This window comes from Calliopsis andreniformis, unplaced genomic scaffold (assembly GCF_051401765.1).
Source record: "Calliopsis andreniformis isolate RMS-2024a unplaced genomic scaffold, iyCalAndr_principal scaffold0048, whole genome shotgun sequence".
Lineage (NCBI taxonomy): Eukaryota > Metazoa > Arthropoda > Insecta > Hymenoptera > Andrenidae > Calliopsis > Calliopsis andreniformis.
In genome coordinates, this window is record NW_027480457.1 from 3,244,338 (window position 1) to 3,271,396 (window position 27,059).

The following is a 27,059-nucleotide window of genomic DNA, read 5'->3' on the forward strand; positions in this document are numbered from 1 at the left end:
ATCCATAAAGATTTTTATGAAATTTTGAGGACTGAGTCTAAAAATCAAATCATGACATTCTGTGGAATATTTCATGCCAATGCTTATTTTTTATGAACAATTAAATTGCAACAGGTTTACATACAATGTGTTACAACCGGGAAGGGTGGATTCTATATGCAACAATAAACCGAAAATAAAAAACATAATTTTTTTATAAGAAGCTTAGTTTCTGAGAAAATTGAATTTGACGATTCGTCTGACATGTGTACACTTGACATGTACGGAAAAATAAGCAGTGCCAAATCATGATAGGTACTGATAATATATTTATTAATAATTGTATTGTTTTACATTTACACTGCAGAATGAATTGTTGAAAGTGGTATCTTTGCTGATGTATATACATTTTTACTCTTGCAGTTAAATAATCATGTACTGATGTTACGGTGCTCTGATGCTTTAATTATCATAAAGTCTGTACTATTTTTTTCAATCGCAAAAGATTAAAACCTGTTGCAAAGGAGCCTTTTTTTACCGCCGCGGCAATTCGCCGCCGTGCGTTGTAACAACAAGGACAATCCCCAGTTATCAGTTCTGGAAAACAAGGAAAGACATACGAACACGGCAACCAAGTGGCACGTTTGCGGCAAATTCACGGAAAGTGCCGAAACAGCAACTGCGTTCTTTTAAAAATGCGGAAACGTGCTGCTAACTTGCCGCGTGATTTATTCGTTATTGTTAGAATCGCTGAATACAGGGATCTAACGGGGTTCGGATAAGATTGTATAGATCGGGTGTCGCAAAGAAAGTGTACACTATCAATTTAATTTTCGTCTGTCCTGAAAAGGTCAGACCTTTTATTTTTTAAATTATTCCCAAAAGGAGAGTAGGGAGGACGGTCCGGGGCTGATCCTGGACCGTTACTGGTCCTCGTGGTGGCTAGCCCTCCTCCTCTGACTGTGCCAGTCAGCGACGCTGGCGTTTAGAAAAAGGAAGGGTCAGCGAAACTGCACCAGTTAGCTAACGAATATTTTGAGCTCAATGTTTTGAGCTCCGGACTGCACGCCTCGACGACGAGCCTATGTGAAGGGGAGAGCAGTACCTTGCCGTAACGCTAATGTAGTGCAGTGGACTGTATTACCTCAGTTTCTTCACACTGAAGAAATCGTCGGTTAGCAAACATACAGAGAGGAGAGATCCTCCTTTTCTCTGTTTAACGTACCTTACAATAAGGCTTGCCTCGGCGAAAGCCGAGTTTCGCGAGCGTGATACTCACTATAGCTAGTTGCGGCTAGCCTTGGTGACTGAAAACGGCCAGAGGCTCTATCACGCACCGTTCACCACAACGTGTGCATCTATTCGTCACACGTGGGTTGCTGCTATAACGGGGTGGTAGATTGCAGGTAACGCAGATGTGCCGCACTTACGGTAACTCTCTCTGTTGTACTGCCAATTATCAGGGCTCAACCAAGCAGTGGACTATGGTTCTGCTGACGAATAGCAAACTCAGGGAATCAGGGAAACCACGAATTCCAAGAGTATAGTTAATCGCCAAATTGTTACTGCAGTGCGCTCTCGTTACTCTATGGTACGTATCCCACGTGTTAATCGATCAGAGTAATGATACGAGTCGCAGCAGACACTCAGCTTAGAAAGCGTTGAGAGTTTAAAAGTGTGGTGACCAAGCTACTTGAATTCGTTAGGCTTTTCTATAATCGCTGAACTCCTTGTGACCTATCGAACGATTGCCGCAAGACTGACTCGCTGCTCGAGTGTCTCCACGACAAGCCGCTACGCGGCGCTGGTTTATCATGGTCTGTGGCGTTCCTTAATTGGGAGAGCAGTCGCGTATGGAACCCACACACGTTCTCTTGAGAGGGTAGAAGGACAGATGAAAATACACTAAACTTTCTATGAGGTTGAACACTTTATTTCGCCACCTCTTGCGTCGAGCGTCATGGCGGGAATGAATCCTCTTCGCGAGTCTCTTGGCGCGCGTCCTTACAAAAGCTTACCAACTACTTAAAGACTAACTTATCCTAGTGACTTAGTTTTTCTTAACTATTCTACTTATTACTAGCTAAGCCTACTTACTATTACTACGCTAGGTGGCGCGTCGGTCGCGTTTCGCGTCGCCACAGGTCTGTCTGTGTCTATCTGTGTAATGTGTTACGGTTTCACCCCCTCTCTCTTTCAGGCTCCGATATCCCCATTCGACATTGGGCCTGAGATTCGAGAACGTCATCCGCTTAACATAGCTGAAAAACGAGTCATATTTCGAGTGTGCCGTGTGTGTTGTTGGCGCAACTGAATCTCCTACCAGAGGCGATCTTCGGTCGGTCACGTATGCTAACAGACAACGGTTTTCGCGATCGAGACAAGGAATCGAAATATTACCGCTTTTAAACAATTTTGCACAGTCCTAAAAAATAATTCTCACTAGTTTCAATACTTTTCAAATAAAATAGTATTTAAAAACTTTTTTTTACAAATAAAATAGTTTATTTGCATGATTATAGGTATGCTTTAAAAATAAAATATACTATTTACTATTTTCTATTTCATACTATTTCATACTATTTTGCCCAGCACTGACACTAATGCTGATATACAAAAATACAAAATTATATTGCTAGTATCGAATCTGTGGATATTGCATTTCATTATCTCGTAGATGTCTTCGCATTAAATATGATAAATCAAACTGTCGGTGTCGATATACATAAGTTTGCAATTTTGTCGGTACAGCTGAGATATGTAATCGTGATGAAATTCGAACAAACACATTTTTGATACGTCCAGAATAGCCATACCCACGTAGATTTGTTTCTTGATTGGTTTTTTCACCGCGAGTTTACGGAGTTCTAAGGCGATTAAATTTTTTGAAAAAATACTTATACTATGAAAAGTTAGTTTTGCAATCATTGCCTCTACATCGTACCTTCCGTCCGGTTTTGTCAAAAGTTCTACGTCTACATGGTTTCGAACATTTTTCATGGTTTTATCAAATACTGCGTTGTTGATCAATTTCTACAAATCTTTTCCAAAGTCCTCCGACGTACATGTCCGAAACTGCATATTAAGTTCTATATAACCGCATAGGTATGGAGATTAGGCGAATCGAAGTATGCTATGTATTTGTGTACTACGAAGATCGTGAAGCGTACACCGCTGCAGGTTGCGATAGTGGATGACGTAGTGCTGTTTCTCGTACAATGTCGTGAGTAGCTTACTTTATCTTTTGCCTGGTGCTTTGTCACGCGTCGGACAAAACGGTGGATCAGCATAAGCATCATACAAGTGTTGCAGATACTCTATGTCAACTTCGAGAATGTAATCTCTGAGTGAATCGATAGTCATTAAACATATATTGAAATTTTTAACGGTAGCATCATCTAGCCATTGAAATTCAGCATATAGTAAAGGTTGACACATTGTATAAATTGTTTACATCAAAGTACATTAAGAACGACGATGGTTTCGATGGATCGTATGACTGTATGTATTTGTTGTTGGCTTGCAGGTATCTTCCGAAGCATTGACTTAGATCGCCATTCTCGCAGTAGCTTGAAATAACATCCTACACGCATTAGATTATACTTGTTTATGTTCACTATCAGATTAAGTATTCTAGACAATGAGCAACCGCTATTACGTTTCTGAAATTCTTCCAACGATGCTAAAGTAGGCTCGACAATGTATTGTTCATACCACTCTTCGAGATGGGATTCACGAAATAGTTCGCAGTTTGTAGTGTTTATGCTTTTCTTTTCGCGTGTAGCATCTACTACAAATTCACTATTAAATGCATTATTCACTTTTAAAGTATTGCATTTCGCTAAAACGTGCCCCACATGTCCTATTAATATGCACCTTACATCTTGGAAGAAGTTGCGTACGTTGATGTAATTTCGAATATCGATCGATAATCCAGGACATTTTGTTCAGCAATGTTGTTCCAGTGACTTGAAGCACTCGTTGCAATGTTCCTTTTATGCAAAGTACTCCGTTCGAGAAATCAATCGAGAAGACTTTTCCCGCAATTGATGTTCGGTGTGCGCTAGTTACTCCATTTTTTATTCAGCTTCATGAATAGTCGCAAGATTATTATTCGATATTCATCGGCCTTAACAATGTCCAATATCTTGCGAGGCGATGCTACAGTCGGCCAGTTACTCAGAAGTTGACTATATTTTTTGGTGTGATAAATGAGTATATTGCTCGTCGTATCACGGTTCATTAAATTTTCGACAATTATTTTTTCCTCCTCGCAAAAACCTTCGTTTAGATATCGATTTATAACGTACGGCCAAGCCAAATTTTGTAACGATACGAATATCGTCTTTGAAACTTACAATACCGGTCATGAAAAATAGGTCTCCACACTTCGCACGCCTTGAATTTGTAAAGGACGACAGGTATCTTTCGATACCGGCCTGGAAGCATACCTTCCTTTTCCTACCGCGGCCTGGACTAGCTACTACTGGCGGAGAAAGGCTGCCTTTTTCCAGGCGAAGCGTGAGGTACGGTTATGAGATTTCGGGTTCTTTACGACGAGAGCGCCAGTCAACATTTGGTTTTTCTGCTTAAATAAAATGGTGTGACCACGTTCGACGTGGTCACCGGTGGACGGGGAAGGAGGTGCCGACTCAGTCGGTTCGCCGGATTCGCGATTACGAATGAACGAGGCGTGTAGGAAGTTAAACAATTCTTTATTAACTGTCCTTTTGTGGCGGACGATTCCGCCATTCGGTGAGGGGCCGGTGCCCCCTTCCTTGACAGGGTTTCGGGTGGGGCCGCTGCTCCTGCGATCGTCGGAACGCGAGGCAGGAGCCGCTGCCCCTGCTGATTAGAATTGGGAACTCCCGAAGTCGGTCGGTCGGTCGATTGGAGTCGGGGGCTCCCGGCGGTGGTCGCTCGGATGGTGGACTGAGAGACTCCCGCTATAGCTCGCTCGGAAGGTGGAGTCAGGAGACTCCCGCGGTATTGCTTTGTAGCTTTACAGCTGTGGGGGCGGGGGGGGGGGGGGGGGGGGGGGGGGGGTACGAAGTGGGACCTGGTTGGTGCTGCAGACTCGAGAGGTTGCTCCTCCATGAGTTTTGACCGAGGGATCCTATGCCTGTGGCCTTCCGGTATGCACCGGTCGATTATCATGGAGGTCCAGGAAGGATCTCACGGGAGTGGCTCCCGTTGGTGACCTGTAGATAGACGGGCTGTTCGACCACCGGACAGTTGCACTGGCCGGAGAAACCCGTTGGAGGTTATGTACAATATGTGTACAATGAGAGAGTACCTCGGAACCGTGGTCGCTTGTTAGTACGCTCGCTATCGGCGGTTGGCACGCTGTGGCTGTCTGGGCCGTCGCAATTGCTTATCAGTTCGACGGCCCCTGAATCTTCTCGCGAGATCGCTGTTCGCGATATGGCACCTGACGGTCATGGTGCGCACTAACGCCGCGGTTTGAGAGTGGGGTGTTCGCGAGAGTGGGGAGTTTGCGGCCTCTTTCTATCCGTTACAACGGTGTATTCTAGCGAGTAACGTACAGTTTATAGTGTCCAAATACTTAAACGTGGCCGCAGGCGAGGTACTCGTTACTTGTTACAGCGTTCGCGTTACAGAAGTGTTTTCAGTTTGTGACGAGGCTGAAACAGACGTTGTCGGCACGTCTTAGGTAACTGTTCGAGTGGTCGCGGGTACGATTGCTCTCAGCCTGCAGGCGAAAGTTATTGCCGTTCGTGAAAACGCTTCGTTAACCTAACCTCACACGTGACTTCTGATTCGACGCGTTGTGGTCCGCAGGCTGAAGATAATCTGCACGCGATTGCCTTCCTCCTGCCGCCAGGCCTGTGGTGATCATCGGAAGTCGAATACTATTACGCAGTATCGCACTCTAAATTCCGGGTTCCGAATTCACAGGGGAAAAAGTAGGGAAACTCTTACCACCTGTGGCCTCATCGGTGCCTCGCACAAGAAGGGTGTTTTTTTGTGCTACGGGACCCTACGGACGGCTTTGGCTTGCATAAGTATACGGTTCTTTCGGAACACCCGCCGGCATGCCCCACGCGGCACGCATCAACGTCAGTGAGAGAAGTGAGGCAACCGAAGGCAGGCTCCGCAGCACAACTAGGCGAGGGACGGAAAGATAAGAAGAATCGGGAGACTCTCGGATGGCAACGCTGGTCACGGGGACAAATCGATATCCAATGATGATTGGCAGGAGCCACCATAGGGCCACCCTGTGGCTTTTCTTACGGCGATGGTCACGAGATGCAGGGTCTGTAAAGCCTGCGGGTTCCCTTCGCCGCTATCTACGAACGATGCGGCGTCTGTAGTTGCACCCTTACACTTCTCCGTTAAGGACTTCTCTCTCAGCATGCGGAGCGAGGAGATCCACCTCGCGTGACGTCGGCTGATTCCCATAACTTAGTGCGTACATGTGTAACCGTAGTACAGCCCTCCCATCAGGTATCTTCTGTGAGTCGGCTTGATGGGCCACAACAGCCTTTTCCACCCTCAGGGTATCGCTTCACTCCCCGGGCAGAGTGATCCTAAAGCAGTGGGTCCCTGAGTCGCTCCCCAAATTCGAAGACCTGCCGCAAGGTAACCTCTGCTGTCTCCGATGCTGGGCAGTCAACAGTCTCTAGCCAATGGTTTCATCGTGGTCGTCGAGACATCCGTTACGGCTTGACGCTTGTACGTAAGAATAGATGTTAATTTCGTATTATACTTTTAATGGAGCGTTTTAATGACCGTTCCTGCCGCACTGATGGTCCACATCACAAATTATCCACCTTTCCTCCAATTACATGTGTAGCGGCTAGCTGTATTCAAAGAAATGTTTTCTTACCGTACAAATGTTTAGAAAGTTTTATGACGCCCGCGCCGGAGAAGCTATTTTTGAGTAAGCTTTCTGCATCGGTTTTAATCGTCTGGGTCGAACAATTAAGTGTTCTTTAGGAATTTTCTACAAGAACCTCAATAATGTTCGTAAGTGTCATAAATCTTAGGTCTCGGGCGAATCGAAGCCTGGATTGCCGAAGGCCTGCGAAGTATCACGTGGTGACACGGAACTTCCAGGGCCTGACGGGTTGTTTAGGTTTGACCCTGAAGAGACCCCGTTGCATCACCAATATTTACGTTAGAAAATTGGCCTTCGACAGTTCGCCCTACTCTAATGGAGCGCGCTAAGGACGCAAAGAGTGGGCAGATTGTCTGAGGACATTTTCATTGGTTAAGAAATGATCTGTCTTGACCAATGAAAATTAGTTAATCAGCTCCTCCAAGGAACCGAGCTTAGGAGAAAGACGAATGTAGAGTTGGAGAGAACAGAGTCTCGCACCGACCGAGAGTAAAAGGTCAACTCGCGCAAATAAAGCCTGGAATCGTCACGCATATTGAAAACGGTATTATTTCACCTACCAACCATTCGTTCACATGCATCATTGTTAATATTGGTGATTCTTATTCTACGCTTCTACGATACGTCTTGAATCGGTTATAGTTGAATCGCAATATCGATCCCCATATTATTTAACGCATGCATATGCCTTAAAGCGATACATCTCTTCTCCGACGATTTCGCGCTCTGCAAGGCATATGTTATTCACAAAAGCACCGTCATTCAACTTAAGTGTCAAACGGGTGAAAAAGTGTGTATCGTCGTCATCGTTGCTGGTGAAGAAAATAGAAGGAAATTTAAGTAGAGATAAGAAGAAGACATTCGTGAATCAGTTCTGTCGTTCTAGTAAAATGTAAAAAATTATTTTATGGTTCCATGGATTTAACTTTTCCGTTGTATTATCCAGAAACGTAAGATGCCCTACTGCGTTTAATGTGTTTCACCAGAGACGAGATAATATTTACATGCATGGGCGAAAGAATAGAAAGAAAAATATGTGAAGAGTATTATAACAAACTAACAATAAGTGAGGTTAAACAACTGAGCTATATCGGTATCTCGAACCACATGATTATACTTATCAGTGTGGTGAAAATACACAAACTGTGTCTGGGATGTAAAAAGGTACTTTTTACCCTGAAATCGGCCGCGACCTGTAGCGAGTGCACCTAGAAATTTGTTGCCCTCAGGCCTACTGACTGGCATTTCTTAAGCCAATATCGCGCAGTACCTGTGATTTCTAAATACTAAGAGTAAATTTCTTTTTTCATTAAAATATGACTACTTTTCATAATTTTTATTATTCGTCTGTTTTTTCAGACTTTACATATCATCATTCTTACTTGCGTCTTCTCTATGATTCACATATTTTGTATAGTTTTATAAATTCTTATGTCAATTATGTATTAAATGAAATTGTTAAACCTAATTTCTCATTTCGTTCACCAGTCATCATCCCTATCCACGCTCCTACTCCGTTGTATCGTAACGCCCGTTGTCGAGGATCCGTCGATAAAAATCAATGCAGACCCAAATTGTTTTACCGATGGTTGGGTCTGAATTACCAACAGCCGGACCTGATAAAAGTAGGTCCTAGAATTTCCAAAAGTTTGGTTTAAAAAGGTAGAGCGCATTATTACCAATAAGAGGAGCTCCACCCCACCCGGCACCCCTGAAATAGAACCCACCTATATTCATTACTTAAGTTATTAACTTTTAAAGTTGATGAGCCGTCAGAATTACCATTACACTATGCACTTCATGGGAAAGTGATACGGTCGAACTAACTACTTTACATTCCTTATTTTGATGTATGCACATACCCCCCCCCATCGGCTTTTTTAAGGCTACCATGATGTACAAGGTGTAAAAAAAGTAATGGTCACGGCTTCTAGGAGAGAAAGTAGACCTCTGGATCAGTGGACATTTCAAAAGAAGAAATTGTTACAAAATTGTTTATAACAATGAAAAAAATTGTTAAAGTTTTTCATTGCATAAATGTGTTCTATGTGTCGAGGAGAAAAAATGTTTAAAAGAAACATTGCCGCGATGCCATAGAAATTTTCGTTGCAACTTCACGAACATTCAGTTAATGTTCGTGAAACATACACTAAAAAATTGCTAGAGTACATGATTTTAGTAAAAAATGCTCGATTAACCAAAACGAGTTATTTATGGGTTAATATATCGCCGCAAAACACGGTTCAATTATTAATGCCAATACAAACTGTATGGATATACGCGATGTTGTTATATATTGTTATAGATTCATATAGTAATATAATATATAGTAATAGATACTAACTAACATTACTACATAGTAATAAATATAAGTACTCTCAATTAGTACTATTACATGTTTAAGAATCATTAGCGTTTGTTCCTTACACGAAACGATAAGGAGCATTTGGAAGCACACATTCACTGACCAAAGATTGACGAATTTCAGCTGTTCCGTGTATCGATATATTCATGACCATTTCGTGTTTGTTGTTTTAAAGGATTAGAGCAAAGAATATACGAGAATGTGTGTGTGTCGGGGGAACGGGAATTCATAGCAAGAAATTAGCGAGGACGTCTGTTTTTCTCTTACGCAAAACGTGTTGGCGTAGAACGATGCGCGCCAGTGGCTGCGCGGCCGGTCCTTACGAGTCCGTGTGCGTCAGCCGCGCACTAGGTTCTGATTGAGTGGCGCTGTGCACGCTCATTCTGCGTATATGGTAACAATTTTATAGCGCCTAAACGGTGCGTTTCCGGACCGTGGTTTCTTTTAGACATTTTTTCTATTCGACACATAGAACACATTTATTCAATGAAAAACGTCAACAATTTTTTTCATTGTTATAAACAATTTTGCAGCAACCTTTTTTTTTTTAATGTCCACCGATCTAGAGGTATACTTTCACCTCTAGAAGCCATGGCCATTACTTTTTTTACACCCTGTACAGCAAACGATTCTGGTTGATCCATGTACAACTCATCATGGAGATGTCGGGCGTATGCCGAGATTACGGCTATTTCGTGAACATGCATCTCCTGTAATTCAGCCGTAGCTAAAAATGTTCAAATGGTTTTGTAACGCGCTACAGGCGCAAATACCTCTTCATAATCTATTCCTTTTACTCGTGTATGTCCACGTATAACAAGTATGGCCTTGTATCGGGCCACGGTTCCGCCTTGTTTTCTTTTTACTTTAAAAACCCATCTGTTCGGGAATACTTTCTTCTTTGTTGGTCATAGTACTAATTTCCACGTTTGATTTTCCATCAACGTTCTGTATTCTAATTTCATCGCATGTAGTCACAATTGTATGACATCTTGATTCATTGCATCAGTCACGTTTGATGGGTCTGTAACCGACGAATTGGTAAATTCTTGTGGTCGTTGTTAGTATGCCATTTTTGGACGACCAGGTTTTCCTGTCATTATTTTTCTCGGACGTCCTCGTCCTCTCTGCGGAGTTTTCACTTACATATCTTCAATCTCTTCTTCATTTGCCGACCATTTTTTCGCCTCTTCGTCGTCACGATCGTTGTTGGGCTTTTCAAACGTCTGTACACATCACGGATCTTCTCTCGATTCCGTTTTTGTGTCATTTTCCATGACACTAAGTAAACGATTCATTTGTAGTATCGTTAATTTGCTTAATGTCTTCTATAAATCGAATATCTCTTGCTTTAATCACTCTCCTTGAATTGAGCCACCATAGTCTGTAGACTTTAGATTCGCTGGAATAACCAACTAATACGTATGTATTACCCTTTGGCTCTAATTTACTTCGTTTCACGCTCAATTGTCTACAAATACCTTCGTCTTTCAAAAATTTTGCGAAGTCTTTCGCAAGGTATTTTCGTTTGCACTATCCGTTCGAAGCCGCTTTATACAATGTCTTGTTTCCTTTTCCACGCGGCGTTTGTAATTCTTAAAGGCTATCAATACGTCAGCACGACTTCGCAGCATCGCTACCTCAATGTACCGCGTATGATCAGCAATGAAAGTGACGAAATATCGGGCTCCTCCAAGTGATTGAAGGTTAAATGGACCACATATGTCAGAGTGGACTAAACCTAGAGTCTCATTTACTGTATGACCAGAATATTTGTATGGTTGTTGATGTATTTTACATCTGTCACATATCTCGCATTCAAAGTTGCCTGTATTTGTATTTAGCTGCATCCTAGCAACCATGTCTCGTGCAGCGAACTTCCTCAAATTATTGATATTAAGGTGTCCATATTTCTGGTGCCATCCCGTTATATTATCATCCTTGTGTTTTTGACTTATCATGGCTTGCTGTTTCACCTCGTCCACTACATATAATTGTCCTCGTTTGTGAGCCACCAGCGTTGTTGATCCAGCTGTGCGTTTTACTACTTCATTTTTATGAAATGTTATAGTGTAACCGTTATCTGTAATATTTGAGACTGAAATTAGATTTGTTCGAAGTTATGGTACATACATCGTATTTTGTAGCTTGACATTGTTTGTGTTTTTCTTATTTAATTTTATATTCATTTTTACTGCTCCTATGCCAGCCGATTTTATATGATCTTCGGCAGCAGTATAAACATCATTGCATACAGGTTATTTAATGAGTTAAACTTATTTCTATCGTTGCACATGTGCTTCGTAGTACCGCTGTCTAAGCACCAGAAATTTGATTCTACGGACTCAATATTTAGAACCGTAGCGGGCAACGCATCTTCACTTTTACTCGAATGTGGCTTTCTCGATTTTAATTTGCATTCATAAGCCTTGTGTCCTCTTCTATCAATTTCGTCTTCAAATTTCCAATAGCAGGCACTTCATCGCGCGCTTCAATTGCGATGCAAAAGTTTTCATATTTGACTGGTAACGAGCTGAGCAGCATTATTGACAGCAGATCGGGCGAAATCTCTATACCGGCTTCTTCGAGCTGTCCAGCCTTATTTTCGAAGTTGCTTATGTATTACGTCATCGACACGTGCGTATCCTTCTTCATACGACGCAATAGCTTATATAAAGTTGCCTTTCTTATTGGGCCTTTCGCCTAGTGTATTTCTTTAAGCAGATCCCAAGTATCTTTAGATGTTTCGGCTTTCTTAACTTGATTTTTAGATATACTTAGCAAAATTAACGCCAATGCCTTTTCGTCCTTCAAAGATCATGCTGTAGTATTTTAATCACTTTTCACTTCTGTGCCATTACCGTACGGTTTATAATCATATCATTTGACGTGTCATAACTAAATAACCGTATACATGGGGACCCAAACTGTAGCTTCTGTATCTAGAGAAAATTAAATGACACCAAAAACTAACGAGAATTATTTACCTTTGGAAATAGTTCGCATTGTACAGTGCATACAAAAATTATGTGTAAAAACCATCACAACCGGATTCTACACCTTTGGATTGGTGAAGATTTGTTAAAAAAGTTTGGGAGCAAAATTGAGCTTGATCAACTTTTTCATTTTTGCATGACGAGCAAAGTTGTAACAGGAAACATGAGTTAGAACTTTACCGTTCTCCTTAAAAATTATGTTAAAGCTCCTGTAATTCTTAAATTCACTTGATTTCTTATGTTTTATGTTTCACACTTTAAAAACATATAGATATATAAATATATGAAATAAATAAACTAATCTAGACATAAAATAACGGAACATAAACATGAATATAAACTATATTTAATATAGTAACATTAGTTTAAGTATTCTTAACCGTAAATTTCGATTATTTATAAATACTAAATGCCAACGTAAAATATTGCAATAACAAGCAATATTTATAACACTAATCAATTCAAGAGTAATTTACACTTTGAAACTTTCGCACGCTATATAACGGGTATCTCAAAATATCATAAGACTATTAAATTTTCTTGAAATAACATGTCCCATTACACAATTTCACATGAAACGTGGATAAACTTTGAATGCAATTATTTCTTTTACAATGCAGAAATTCAAATTTTCAAAATATTCGTACTTTGTGTTTAGCTCTATAATACTCACCTGCAAAATTCTAAGAGAATCAATTAATATTTAATACAGAAAATCAACAAAAATATGTAATTTTTCAATATATTTTTTAAACATATAAGTAATTTGTGAAACAATTTACACAGACTGATTCGACATTTGAAAACATGCAATCGACCAACGTATATTTTTTGTCTATGTTGAATAGTTTGAGAAATAAGTAAAATATATTTTCCATTCCTAATTTTGGGGGTGGAAGAAAATAGGTGTCTGCTAATCTACAAACCTTCCAAATTTCATTAAAAACGGACATGTATATTTTGGGATGTTCTTGGATAGCTTTAATTAATCTAATGCCTATTCTAATGCTGTCTATTAAAATAGGCACAGGAAATAAATATTTTGTTAAAATATAATAATATAAACAAGAGAAAACATAGTCTTTGAAATTCATTTCTTAACCGCGTTCCGCAGGAACCCAATTCTCTATTCATAGAAACGCCACTTTATCTATCAACGCCTGTTATTTGAAGCGCTGCGTAGTTATACTAATTTCAACAATGGACGGTTTTATAGTTTACGTTTAGTAGAAGTATGATTATTTCCTAGTCTCCGTTCTTATCATCTTAGTTGAAGATTAATAATTAACGTAATTAATACATATTTTGTATTTTCTCCAAATTTGTTTCAGCGAGGTGGTAGATATTGACATTGAAGATAACGGAGATGGCACAGTTAGCATTTATTATACTGTTGCCGATGCTGGTGACTACACTCTTAGCATCAAATTCGGCGGTCAACCGGTGCCGGATGGATTTTACACATTTACGGTAAGTCATTAACCATCTTTTCTATGTACAGTGTTACAAATTTGTTTGGTTTTTATCTTTTACAAACTTTATTGCATAGGATCTATTTTAAGATAGTATTAATATAAAGACTACAAGAGCTCTTTGTACGTCATTTTATGTCGTATGTTACGCGCGGAGGGGTCAGCTCCGTGCCACCATGTAAAGTATGTACTGCGACGTGACCGTCCCGCCGAGCCGTATTCGGCTTAGGACGGGCGTGCAGATCCCGCCACTACGCGTCCCACGCTTTGATTTTTCCGTGGGCGCCAGGTATCTTTCGATACTGGCGTGGAACGCGTCTCCCGTTTTCCAAACCGCGGCCTAGGCTAGCCCTTCGCGCGGAGAGGGGCGAGGTTCTTTCGAGCGTAGGGTGAGGAACGTTTCTGGGATCTCAGGTTCTTACGGCGAGAACGCCAGTCAAAACACGGTTTTCTCAGGTAATAAAAGATATATTCGAGCGAGAAACGTACAAGTTATGTACGACTGATTACACGCGCTGTCCCGCGACACGTGGCCGCGGGCAGTTACCCGTTCCCCGCTACAGCGATCGCGTAACGAAGGTTTTCGAGCGACAAACGGTTGGCACGCGTAAGTGAACCGCCCGCGTGGCTGCTGTTACAACGAGTTTACACCAGCAAGCCGACGATGTACCCTCATACGACAACCGTTCGCTATTACGCCGCTTAGCCACAGACTCGCCGTTTAGCCGAGCCTGCAGGCTTCGAGAAACCCGCACGCGAAGGCTTTGTTCCTGTTACACGGCCCACACGACCACCAGGAGTCGACCCTCTCAAGATTCCGCTTACGAACCGATCTAATCCGAGTCAACCGGGGAGAACAATGGGGAGAAGACTTACCACCTGCGACCTGGTCAGCGTCCCGTACAAGATGAAGGCCGGGATCGTTGCGTGCGGCAGGATCTCGGCACGCGACGCTTCCCCCTCCGTGCCCCGATTGGCTCGCGACCAATAACTAGTAGAGCCGTTTGAATGTTGACGATTGATTGGCAGGACCTCCCTGAGTCCCCCTGGAACTCATCTTGCGGCGTGGATCCGAGACACAGTGGTAGATGTCGCTCTTCTGGGGTCCGCTGCTATCATCTGCCCGCGAGATGGCTTTCGTGGCGACGTCCCTGCGCCTCTTCGTTAAGGACTTCTCCCCGGAACGCGGGGCGATGTGGCCAACCTCGCGCGCGTCGACTGGTCCCCATCCCTCTGGTCCCCATCGTGTGTCCTTCCTGAGTTGCACGATGGGCTACGACAGCCTCCCAATTTAGGCATCGTGTCACATGCCGGGTGAAGTGACTCTGGAGCGGCGGGTACCCTGGCCGCTCCCCGATTCCGAAGATCCGCCGCAAGAGACCGTGTTGGTGGCTCCGATGTGGTTTCGCACCTGTCTCCTGCCAATACTATCGTTGAGGTCGCGAGGAGAACCTTGTTAGCTTGAGTGCAAAATAGGTGTTAGTAAGGTGTTGGACTCCCGATGGTGCGCACTAAAGGCCTCTCTTGCCCCGGGAAGGGTTCGGCTTTCTGACTGGCACTTGTGCCACGTCACAGTACATATAATGTGTCGTACACACGGGTGTATCGGAGCGATGAAGATTGTCCTTAGCGCATATGTAACAGTACAGTAATTTAAAAAAGAACCTTATCAGGAGATAAGTGATAGAAAGTGCGATTTTCGACGCTCTAATCCCATATGGGCCCTTCCGCAGGGATTAGATAGATCAGCACCTGGATGAGATGTTCAAATTAGTTTGCAATTGGGCGACACGTACAAAAAAATTGAACAGTTCATATCTATAAAGGCAACATAGTAATGTATTATGACAAAAAGAAGTTTTCAAGTTGCGTAATTTTAGGAACTAATAATACAGATTCCTTCAAAAGCCAAATCAAAATTCCAAGAATCAGAGGTCGGGTTATCAAAAGTCAATAATTAATTCAAATCAATAGCGAAAATCGGCAACCCTAACATGGAGTCTAGTCGTTATTACGTCCTACAAATCCTGATTACGTTGGGAGATACTGTTGTAACAGAAAATACAACACATGCGGAGATTTATGATTTAAATTTAAGTTGAACAATGATTAAATTATGTGAAATCTTTTTCGGCTTTTAACGTGGGGTTTCGAGTCTATTCAGTCTATTATAAAAAAAACTAATGAAAATTAAGAACAAAGTTAGAAGAAAGGAGAGGATGATTAGCACACAAATTCCAGTCGCGTACCTCACGACTTATCGATGAAGAGTGCTCAATCACGAAAACTAGGATAAGCAAGATCCTTCACGGATCACCAATACACTCATCTCCTACCGTATCAGTAAGAGATCTTGGCGAATTAGGTGAGGTATTGCCACCAGAGCTTTCGCGCGATTCGTTAATTTGTACTTCGATATATCACATATACTCTCTTTCCGGTTTCCTTTACAATTTATCAACGGTCAATAGTTGTTGTAACTAGCATAGTATATTTTATAATTTTCATACTTTCATAGGAAACGTTCAACATGCTTGTCATATTGTCATATCGCGCGCTGTGTACAGTTTTTATGTGAATTCTGAAATTGAGCATCGAAGGGTTTCCAATTCGTCTTTTGATGCACGTTGTTACATTACAAATCGTTTCCAGAAATCAATTATAACCGTCTTAAATACTACAAAATGTAAACGCACCTACATTCGTAACAATTCGTAATAGATGTTAACAAGTACTCCAGACATTGACATGTATTAACGTGCGTCCCTTAAAATATCGAAAGCTGTATTTACTAGATCCAATACATAAATACATTTGCATTGTTAAATACATCAAAATTTTATGTTAAGGAAAGGCAATTCGATTTTTAATGACCAATAACACAAATGATTACTTTTTGAAAAATTAAAAGCTGTGACACTTGTACCGTGGTACGATTCTAATGGTCACTACTGTATACCCCTTTTGTATCACGACCTAAAACCACGTATACTTATGGACACGGCTTCAGATAATTTCCCTGAAGCAAAGATAAAACATGTATGCGATGTCACATGTGAACAAGATGTATGTATTATTTGTTAGTATAAACGTCTGAAATATCCAGTAGAATCGCCAGAAATGAGTTTGCACAGAGGCCTCGACCAGTGGTTGCTAGATCAGAGGTGTAATGGGGTAGTGTAGTAGTAGTGGGGCTTCCCGTCGAACAGCTACTCTGGCCCCACGCTTGCATCGGGGCCAGCGTTACCATCTGTTAGTTGCGCCAATCCCCTTACCTTTCCGTCCCTCGCCTAGCTATGCTGCGGAGGCTTGCCTTCGGTTGCAGTCCTACTCTTCCGTCTGGCAGCAAGTAGGAAACCTAACGGGTGTTCCTTTCTGCTACGCGACCCTTTCTAAACAAATCAGCTAGCATAAGTAGGTTCTTTCGGAACATCCGCTAGCATTCACCACGCGGTACGCCTCAGCGTCAGTGGAAAGAGTGGGGCAGGCTCCGCAGAACAGCTACAGCGACGGACGGAAAGGTAAGGGAAGTGGCGCAACTAACAGATGGTAACGCTGGTCAGGACTACACTGCCGTGCGGATAACCACTGCTCAAGGCCCCTACGCGGCCTCATTTCTGGTGATTTCCATAGAGTCTTAAACGCTTCTAACAAAGCCTCAAACGCGGAATCACTATTTTTCATTTGCGTTTTATTTTGATGTGTAGAATCACTGCTTAAACTTATTCTGTGTTGTTCGGAAACACCTTGTCTATTATCTATTCACTTTCAAAATAGCGATATTTCAATGTTATAGACATATTAAATTGTTTTCGTGTTCGACTTTAATATTTTGTTAATTTTATTTCTTAGTTGTCAATTTTTGTAAGAAACAAATAAATACAATCAATTTAAAATATTCAAGATAATAACTATTTTTTGCAAGTATATATTTTGGTCATGAATTTTTAGTCTGCTTTTACAATTGTAAATAGTGCTCGCGATAACAGACATTGGCAATTGTAATTTTGCAACATTTATTTGAATTCAATATTAAGATCTCACAGATGATTTACGATTCTGTGTCCGCTTCGCACATGTGCATCTATTTGTCACACGGAAGTTAAGGAGTACATAACTAGCTCACGTTGATATTGCTGCTTAGTGCATCTTTAACCAGTGGTCAACCAAGGAGTGCTTTCTGATTTTTCCCAAGACGAATAGCAATCTCAGGGAATCAAAGTGAAATCACCGATTCTTAAAGTGCAATAATTCGCCAAAAAGCGTCACTCAAATTGCTAGCTGCTTCGACTGTTGCACATAAGTACATGATATTCGAACAGATTGAATGGATCAGGTCGCGAGAGACAGAGAAATCAGCGTGACTATACGTTTCAAAGACTACGAGCGGTTGGAAAGCTACATTGTTTTTAGCACAGTGTTACTTCGAACGTCTGGTTTCTGACTGCCGAAAGACTGACAGGTGTCTCCGCGAAAGCGGGGAACACTAAGTAGCCGCTATGTGGCGCTCATTGTCTTCTCTTATCTTTCCCTCTCCCAGGCTCTAATATCACAATTCAACTTCGGGCCTGCAATTCGAACAGCTAATACGAGTCGTATTTAACTGTATCATGTCCCAATACGCTAGGCCAGGCTTCGGAATTAACTGCTCTTTTCGGCCGATTTTCGAAGGCGACGCCTCCTTTCTCCCTCGAACGTCAATTCTCTCCGCGGCGGCCCTAGTGCTCGGAAGGCCTCAGGCGCGTGCCACAAGAATCGCGCGTCAGGTGATACCACTGACAAAACAAAAACGCATCAACAATAGTACCTCATGGGTGATGTGGAAATCTATGGATATAAGTGACGTCGCCCAAATGCGCTACGCGCGATTTTTGTGGCACGCACCTGAAGCCTTCCGAGCACTAGGGCAACCGCGGAGAGAAGTGACGTGCGAGGGAGAAAGGAGGCGTCGCCTTCGAAAATCGACCGAAAAGAGCAGTTAATTCCAAAGCCTGCGCTAGGCGAAAAGAAAGGAACGAGTTTCGAGAGGAGAGCAGAGCATCCAAAATTAAAGAAAAGCAAATAATTATTAAATTAACTTGAGCATGATAGTACATGACGTAACTTAAAACATCGAGTATCGATATAACTTTTGTAATCGATTCTTAACCTAAACGCTAGTGAAGTGTTTCCTTACTACGGAATGGGTAATCGAACGGTTGACACGTAAGAATAATTAATTAATATTGTTGAAATTGTATTTCGTAGCAAAACAATGCAATACCAATTTATTAGGCGTTACCCAAAGTAGACGGCCGTGACAATAAGAAAACAGAAAACAATATCTTCGACAATAAGTAAAACAACGGTATTCAGTCTTAAGGACTTTGTTGAAAGTACACCGATTTCTAGACGTATAAGAGCATTGTAAAACCCGTACCATCAGACCTATACCTCCAGTGATGTTAGGATTTGGACCATTTTTTAGTTAAGCACAACATCTGTTTCGGCTTAGAATCGAAGTTTAGCCCTAGCAATTATTTTCTAAACGATCACCTTTCGACTCTGCGTCGCGTTTATGAGCGCCCCTAATAAACGCAGGACACCGCGCGTTCCGTACCGTTAGGTCAGGGTTTTTCCACCGATCGCGAATTCCCTGACCACCATTTTTAGCTGCGGAAAATGTAAGCAGCCCCGCCCCAATAGAAATTAGTAAAGCTCCTGATTGGTCGACCGATGCCAACAAGAATCGGTATATAAGAGAACTTTTGTAAAACCAAACGGGCAGACATTATTCAGACATTGTTCAGACATTATTGAGACATTAGCGAGACACTATTCCGACATCAATCAGACATCAGACATTCACCATTCATTCGTGACACGAATACTCAAACACGCGACGTGATCTGTAGAAGTGTTATTAAATCATTGTTATTCGTTAACAAATCGATTCTTTCATCCACGACCTGCCATTTTCCATGAGGATCTCAATCAAACCGATTGAGTCATCCAGCGACCCGTGCATCGCCACGATCAAACGTATTGGGCCTTACAAACCCGATAGACTATAGTTAATAGTTTTCAGAAGTACTAGATTACAGGTTCATATTTTTATTTATAAAATTTGTTGTTTATTGACCTAATTGTTGCTTACTAAAGGTTGAGCAATTAATTCTGAGCAAAGAGCAATTTTTTGGTAGCTTGTGTAGTTCGTTTTGTACATTATTTTAGAAGTTTCGGAATATTGTATGTCGTTGCCAACCCATAAAAGTCCCTAGATGCCCAAAAAAGTTTTTTGGAAATATTTCGAAAACGAAAGGTGAGCAATTAAAAGTAATTCATGAGCAATTATGGGAAAGTAAAAAGCAATTTTTTGACCTATGTTTTATTGGATTTGGTTACTAGTGTGAGTTAACTTCACATGGGTCGTGGGTCCCATAACCTGTTGACATTATATTTCGTAGCAAAACAATGCAATACCAATTTATTAGGCGTTACCCAAAGCACACGGCCGTGACAATAAGAAAACAGAAAACAATATCTTCGACAATAAGTAAAACGTTTTAGACTCAGCGATAATATAAAACAAAAATTCACTCTCTTTTATATAAAAAACCATACGCCACAACCATATGCAAGCGCCACACGCGATCCAGGCACACCTGCCAACATGAGAACATAAAGAAACAAAAATATATAACATTAGAAAACTAAAATGGACAAAACCTTGATATCCAACAAATGCTACGAATTTATAATAATGATTGCGTCAATAGTATTTCGCGTAATATTCTATATGCGAGTACGTAGAATGTGTGGTTAGCGTGACGTGTTCTATCGCTGTCGGTGACGTAGGCAGCGCGAGATTTGGAGAGGTTATGTCGAACATCGATCTTCATCCGACAGATTCTGAGTCGTTGCCTCAGTTATGAAGCTAACGCAGGAGCGATCTCCTGATCCTTCCAAAATAAGAAAGATTATCGACGACGTGCGTTAAGCATCTTTAAGGGACTTTTAGTCTGTATGGAGTTCAGTCGCTATAACCTTCGGAACACTGTCACGAACAGAGCGGTCTGCCACTCTCATTAACTTCAAGTTACTTGTTTGTGCTTGTTACATGTATGCTTGGTTAAACATCTTCGAGACGAATTCTAACTTGCCGGAATCTCTAGGCGCTATAGCCGCAACAGAGTGGTCTGTAATCTTTTGCAATTGTAGAACGAGCTCGTCAGGCTTGTTACTCCGAGTATATGAATATTTGGATACCCCCGCTATTAATCCCAAAAGGAAAATCAGACACCTTTAATACTCTGGGCATTGAGTCGCTATAGCCCCTGAGACCATGTCACGAACGAAGCGGTCTTTAATAACTATTGTGAGTGTATCTGCTGCCTTCGAGATAGTCAAAGCGTTGTTCCTGTCGTCGAAATGCGGCTGAAACACCTTCTTATATGTTCGAAAAATTGGAGTACACGCATGCGCAGTAAGTCGGAGTAGTCACTATCCTATTTTAATATTTACAATAATAACTTAAATTAACAGTAATTATAAAATATTGTAAAAAGTGCGAAACTGAGTACGTGTATTTTAAAATTCTGCAATATGTGTGATGAAAAAAGTATATAAAACTAATAATTGAAGGTAATTATAATTAATTAAGTATTACGAACACTATGAAGAGAGGGTTATAATATACATGAGTAGAGTAGTTATTGTAGAAAAGGAGCGTATTAGGCGAAAAAGAGAGACAGTTATATACGTGGCGTAGGAAGTGGTGGATCATCTTAGGGCAATGGCACATGCATAGGAGGGGCGTTACAACTGCAGTAACTGCAACTCACGTACAGTTAAACATAAGCGTTTCTATGTTATTCGTCATAACCTCAAATTCAATGGCTGTCGTATTAAATATTCTGTAGCGGCCAGCAGTACGTACAAATAAGAACATTTGGCGTGCAGATGATTGGCAGGATTTTTAGACACGTGCGTAAAGAAAGCTATTTTTGAGAAAATTGTTCCGTTAGTTGTTTTAAACAATGCATGTTTCCTTTTGTTCAAGACTTTTATTTTTGGGCCTCAATAGCTACGACGGGTGTCATAAAGTCCTGAATTTCCGAGGGGCCTAAGCGTTGCGAGAGTGACAACGTGCGGGCCATGTGGTCAAGCGACTCGGGCCTCGAGGAAATTCCGCTGCGTTGCCAAGTTGAGCCAGTAACCCGTGCTCCGCAAAGTCGTGACACGAGGTCACCGTCACGACGGTGGAAATAGAGGGCGCGGCCGAGCAGGAATTTTCCCATTGCTCGAGGAGCGTGAGGCATTGGCCACTGGGAATGAAAGGAGAGGTTCGACACGCTTTCGTGGTAGCGAAAAAAAAAGACTAGAGTGGAGTTGATTTGTTAACGCCTACGCGACAACTAGAAAAACATAAACACCTTCTTTAGGAACCAAAAGTGATTTTTTGGAACACAGACCCTTCGCTAAAATTTGTATTAAGTTAAAATAAGATTATTATTTAATAAGTCATTGTTAGCATAAGATCTAAGCTTTAGATTTGAACTCCTTAATCGCACGCCACATAAAACCTCCACTTTTCGGCAATAGAAAGCCACCCTTCCACTCTTCACGTTATAAAATTTGTTTTTTCTTTTCGGCGATATTTCAAACGTGATATTACTTTTAAAAAATAGATTATTAGTATATTTTATTAATAAATTTCAATAAACAGGTAATTATATGTTTCTAGAAATTGGTAATACAAGAATTATGTAAGCATAACTGTGATAATTACACCCTTTATGAAAATATTAGTAAAAATGAAAATAATTTTTTGTGGATATAAGATTTGCATTTGTTGTATAAAAAAAGTTGTATAATAATTCCAAACATGACTAGTATTTAAACAATTTTCTTATATATAATTAATAGAGTTATCTTTTGATTAAATAATTCTACGGCTCTAAATTAATAAAACTAATGGTAAAAAAATTCAAAATTTCATATTATTCTTGCAAATATTAAACCAAATATAAAGAATCCAGACGTTTACCTGAAACATAATCTGCTCATAACTTGACACTTACATTTACATGGAACACCAGTGCACGTCACAAAGTCCGACCTTTCTTGGAGCAATAGCGACCTTTAATGCGCACCATCAGAAGTATAATACGAACCTAACATTTCTTTTTATGCGAGAAAGTTGTAGCGTCAACGGATATCTCGGCGACAGCAACGAAGCCATAGCCAAGAGAAAGTTGGCTCCTCAATATCGGAGCCAGCAGGGGACATCTTACTGCGAGTCGTCGGATTTGGGCAGCGGCTCAGGTACCCACCACTCCAGGATCACTTCATCAGGAGAGTAAGGTGACGCCTCGAAGACACGGAAGAGGGTGTCGAGGCACACCGAATCAGCTCAGGGAGGACGCCACATGGGAAGGTTGCGCCACCATTGCAAGGTGTCAACGCATCGAGTCATAGGAATCAACTGGCGTCACGCTAGAAAAGCGCCTCTGTTCCGCGTTCCAGTAGAGAAATTCATAATAGACAGCCGTAAGGGCGCAACCATAGGCGCCGTATTGTTGGCAGACGGTAACGGAAGATACCCGCAGGCTTTGGAGGCCCTGCGTCTGGGGATCTCAGATGTAAGAGGAGCCCCAGAGGGCCGTATGATGGCTCCTGCCAATCATAGATCGATATCGATCTGTTACCGTGGTTGATTGGCTGCGAAATCACGCGATACTCGTGGGCCAATCAAGGGGGTGGTACGGAGGCGCCATATAACGAGATCCTGCCGCAAGCAGCGATCTCGTCCTTCTTGCGTACGATTAGGATGAGGCCACAAACACGGTAAGACCTTGTCTACTTCTTCCCCTGTGTATCCGGAATTAGGAATTTCTTGTGCGAAAACTGTATAGACTCGGACTTCTAATTAACACGAAAGGCCATGTGTCAGGAGGAAAATGATTTCGCGTGCGGAGTACCTAGGCTTAGCGGATTACGACGCTAGTCGAGTCAGCAGCCATGTGGAAGATTAGGTTACCGAAAAATCTTCGCGAACGGGAATAGCTTCGGTCTGCTGGCTATGAACCATTGTACCCGCGGCTACGAAAGCAGTTAACTAAACGCGCTGGCAACATGCGTCTCAATCTCGTCGCGATCCGTAAAAGATTTTGTAACGCAAACGATAGCGCGAGTAACGAATACGTCATCCACGACTACTGATCGCAGGGCAACTCGCGTATAAGAACTGCGTAACCATATCCGGTACGATACTCTCCAGAATATACGATTTTATTTTAATCGAAAAACGGAGTGTTGACTGATATTATTGCCTGGAAAGGACCTCAACTCCCATCATCGTTCTTCACTTTTCGCCTGGAGAAACCCAGTTCCTCTCCGCAAGTAGTATCTAGTATGGGCTCCGGTAGAATAACAAGAGGCACGCTTTCACGCGTTCAATGTGTACAAAATCGGTTTATGACACCCGATCTTTAAACTACTTTAGTGAAGGGTCTGTGTTCCAAAAAATCACTTTTGGTGCCTAAAGAAGGTGTTTATGTTTTTCTAGTTGTCGCGTAGGCGTTAACAAGTCAACTCCACTCCAGTCTTTTTTTTTCGCTACCACGAAAGCGCGTCGAACCTCTCCTTTCATTCCCAGTGGCCAATGCCTCACGCTCCTTGAGCAATGGGAAAATTTCTGCTCGGTCGCGCCCTCTATTTCCACCGTCGTGACGGTGACCTCGTGTCACTACCTTACGGTGAACGGTCTACTGGCCCAACTTGGCAACGCAGCGGAATTTCCTAGAGGCCCGAGTCGCTTGATCATATGGCCCGCACGTTGTCACTCTCGCAATGCCTAGGCCTCTCGGAAATTCAGGACTTTATGACACCCGCCGTAGCTATTGAGGCCCAAAAATAAAAGTCTTGAACGAAAGGAAACATGCATTGTTTGAAACAACTAACGGAACAATCTTCTCAAAAATAGCTTTCTTTACGCACGTGTCTAAAAATCCTGCCAACCATCTGCACGTCAAATGTTCTTATTTGTACGTACTGCTGGCCGCTACACTACTATAAATATAACTACATGTCATATAAGGATATCAATATATTATTAAAGTTGAGTATGTACTGAAATGTCAAATGAGTTTGTACCCGCATATTATTTTATACTGATAAAATACTACATGTGCATGTGATTAGAGAATCTACGAAGGAACGGAAATGATCGTGAAAAGTTTCACACTGCATTACATTATTATACAAGTAATATTACAACAGAATGAAATATTAGCATTTATTAAAAAGTAAATATGATCGAAATTATATTGTATTTGCTATCATTTTAATCAGAAAAATCTCATGAATCAGTTTATAAAATTTTCATTGATGAAAAACTACAAATAACGAAATTTTATGAATACATTAGTATTGTCTCGTTTCTACAGAACCTACATAGATATGCACAGGCAAGCTGTTACTAGAATTCCACCCGTTTCAAGCAATAGCGTAACAAGAAAGACAGTCAGGATTGGAGGATCAGCATTACCTTTGCGGAGTAGAAAAGCCATCTATAGGAGAGCTCATGAAGCCACTCGCCCATAGCTGTGGAGTCAGCAGTCAAAGTTTTCGACTCCTAACCTGACTACGACTCTCCTCTTTCTTTGACCTCCGATTCTCATCCCAAATCTTGTATTTATAATAGATTGTGAACATATGAGCATACAGAGCATTTCTGAACAACACGGAATAAATTTAAGGGGTCATTCTAGGGAGGAAAATAAGACGAGAATCAAGAATAACGATTTCGCGTTTGAAGCTTCGTTTATTAACTGTAAGCATTTCAAAATTTGGTGGAAAGCACCAGAAATGAGCCCACGTGGAGACCTCGAGCAGTGGTTGCCTGAACAGCAGTATCGCACTGACGTAATGGAGGGAAGAAGTCACTCACCGTCGAACAGCTGATCGGAAGTTTTACGACACTCGATAAGACGACATGATCCAAAATTCAGTTAAAATTGATGAATATCATCGAAACACAAAAATCTTGTCTATTCGTTGCAATCCATAGGCCAACTTAAAACACTCACTATGAGATAGATAGAGTTAATGTGTCCATCTTCGTGTAAATTGTCTGTTCACTTCACACATCCACACATCACGATTCTCTCATCCGCGAATATTGAAATACCGTATGAGGGTATCGTTGACTAACATTAAAGTTGTCCACTCTTTACAATCCAAAGGGCAAGTAAAAACACGCCTTCTGAAATTTCGGTGTAGAAAGGATTAATGTGTCCACCCTCCGATTAACCATCTGATCCAAATCCACACACGAAGAAACTGCACACACTACTAAAAGTCTTGGCGTAGAATTTGAAGGAAAACCGCACACAGAAAAGAACTAGATTTGTAGGGAAACTTGGCCCTTGGATTAATTTGGAGTTATCGCTTCCATTGTTTCAATTAAGGAACAAGAGATCGTTGAATATTTACTTTGGCGTGATCTTTGAAACTACCTTATTATGTGTCTGAACAGAACTTATTGAATGTCTGAATTGGACTAGTTACTTTTAGCAGATTGATACAAACTTATATACATTTTTGATAGTTTAGCCGAACCAATTGGAGAGTAGGATAATTCCTATTGGTTTGGGCCTAGCTTTAGTTCTCGGATGGTCACATCGCGGAAAAACCTGACCCATGCGTCAATCATTAATTATGGTACGACGGTGTCCGGCGCGGCGCAATGATGTCGCAGATTTATGGCGCTTAGTTAGTCGAAAAACGAAACAATGAGTTTAGAACGGTAGAAATTAATCCTTAGCATATGTTTGAAACTCTTGGAAGTTTCAATAGTACCTGTTTAATGTTTTGGAAGGTATGCCACTGACGTTAAGGAACCACTTTGCCTTATGCAATACAAGTGCGAAGCGAGATGAATATAAATTTTAGCAACAAGTGAACAGGACAAAGATCACCAGTCTTTTCCGTCTGTGATTTTTTTCTTTGGGGTTTTAAATAGAAAGTATTTAAAAGTGTCGTCAATACAATGAACGAATTACGCAATAGAATTAAAAATACGTGTGAGATAATAACATCAGAAATGCTTAAAAATGTAGAGCTGGAATTCTTAAAATGGATGGAAAGTTGTATACATTTAGATGGTAAACAGTCATACTACGTGGTGATTATCGGACAGCACGTCATCTTTGAAGTCTCACATCTCGAAATTTCAATTGGCTTATGTGAAAATACAATCAAGTAATGTTTTAAAAATGTTTTGATACCAGCTACAAGAATGTCTAATAAAAAATATAGAGTTCAATTTAAAAAATTAGACGTAACCATGACAAAGCTTTCGAAGGTCAACGCAAAGTCAAATATCAATCATCACGATGTGT

General features: G+C 41.4%; 1 protein-coding gene across 3 annotated transcripts in view; it reads left to right on the top strand.

The window, feature by feature from the left end:
• The window catches only part of Cher (filamin A protein cher), a 206,614-nt gene that overhangs the window by 123,644 nt on the left and 55,911 nt on the right, over nt 1-27,059 (top strand). For all 3 annotated transcript variants that reach the window (XM_076391756.1, XM_076391755.1, XM_076391757.1), the window contains one exon: nt 13,534-13,672. In XM_076391756.1, the coding sequence (XP_076247871.1) occupies nt 13,534-13,672 (139 nt within the window). The remainder of the gene's footprint in view (nt 1-13,533; nt 13,673-27,059) is intronic.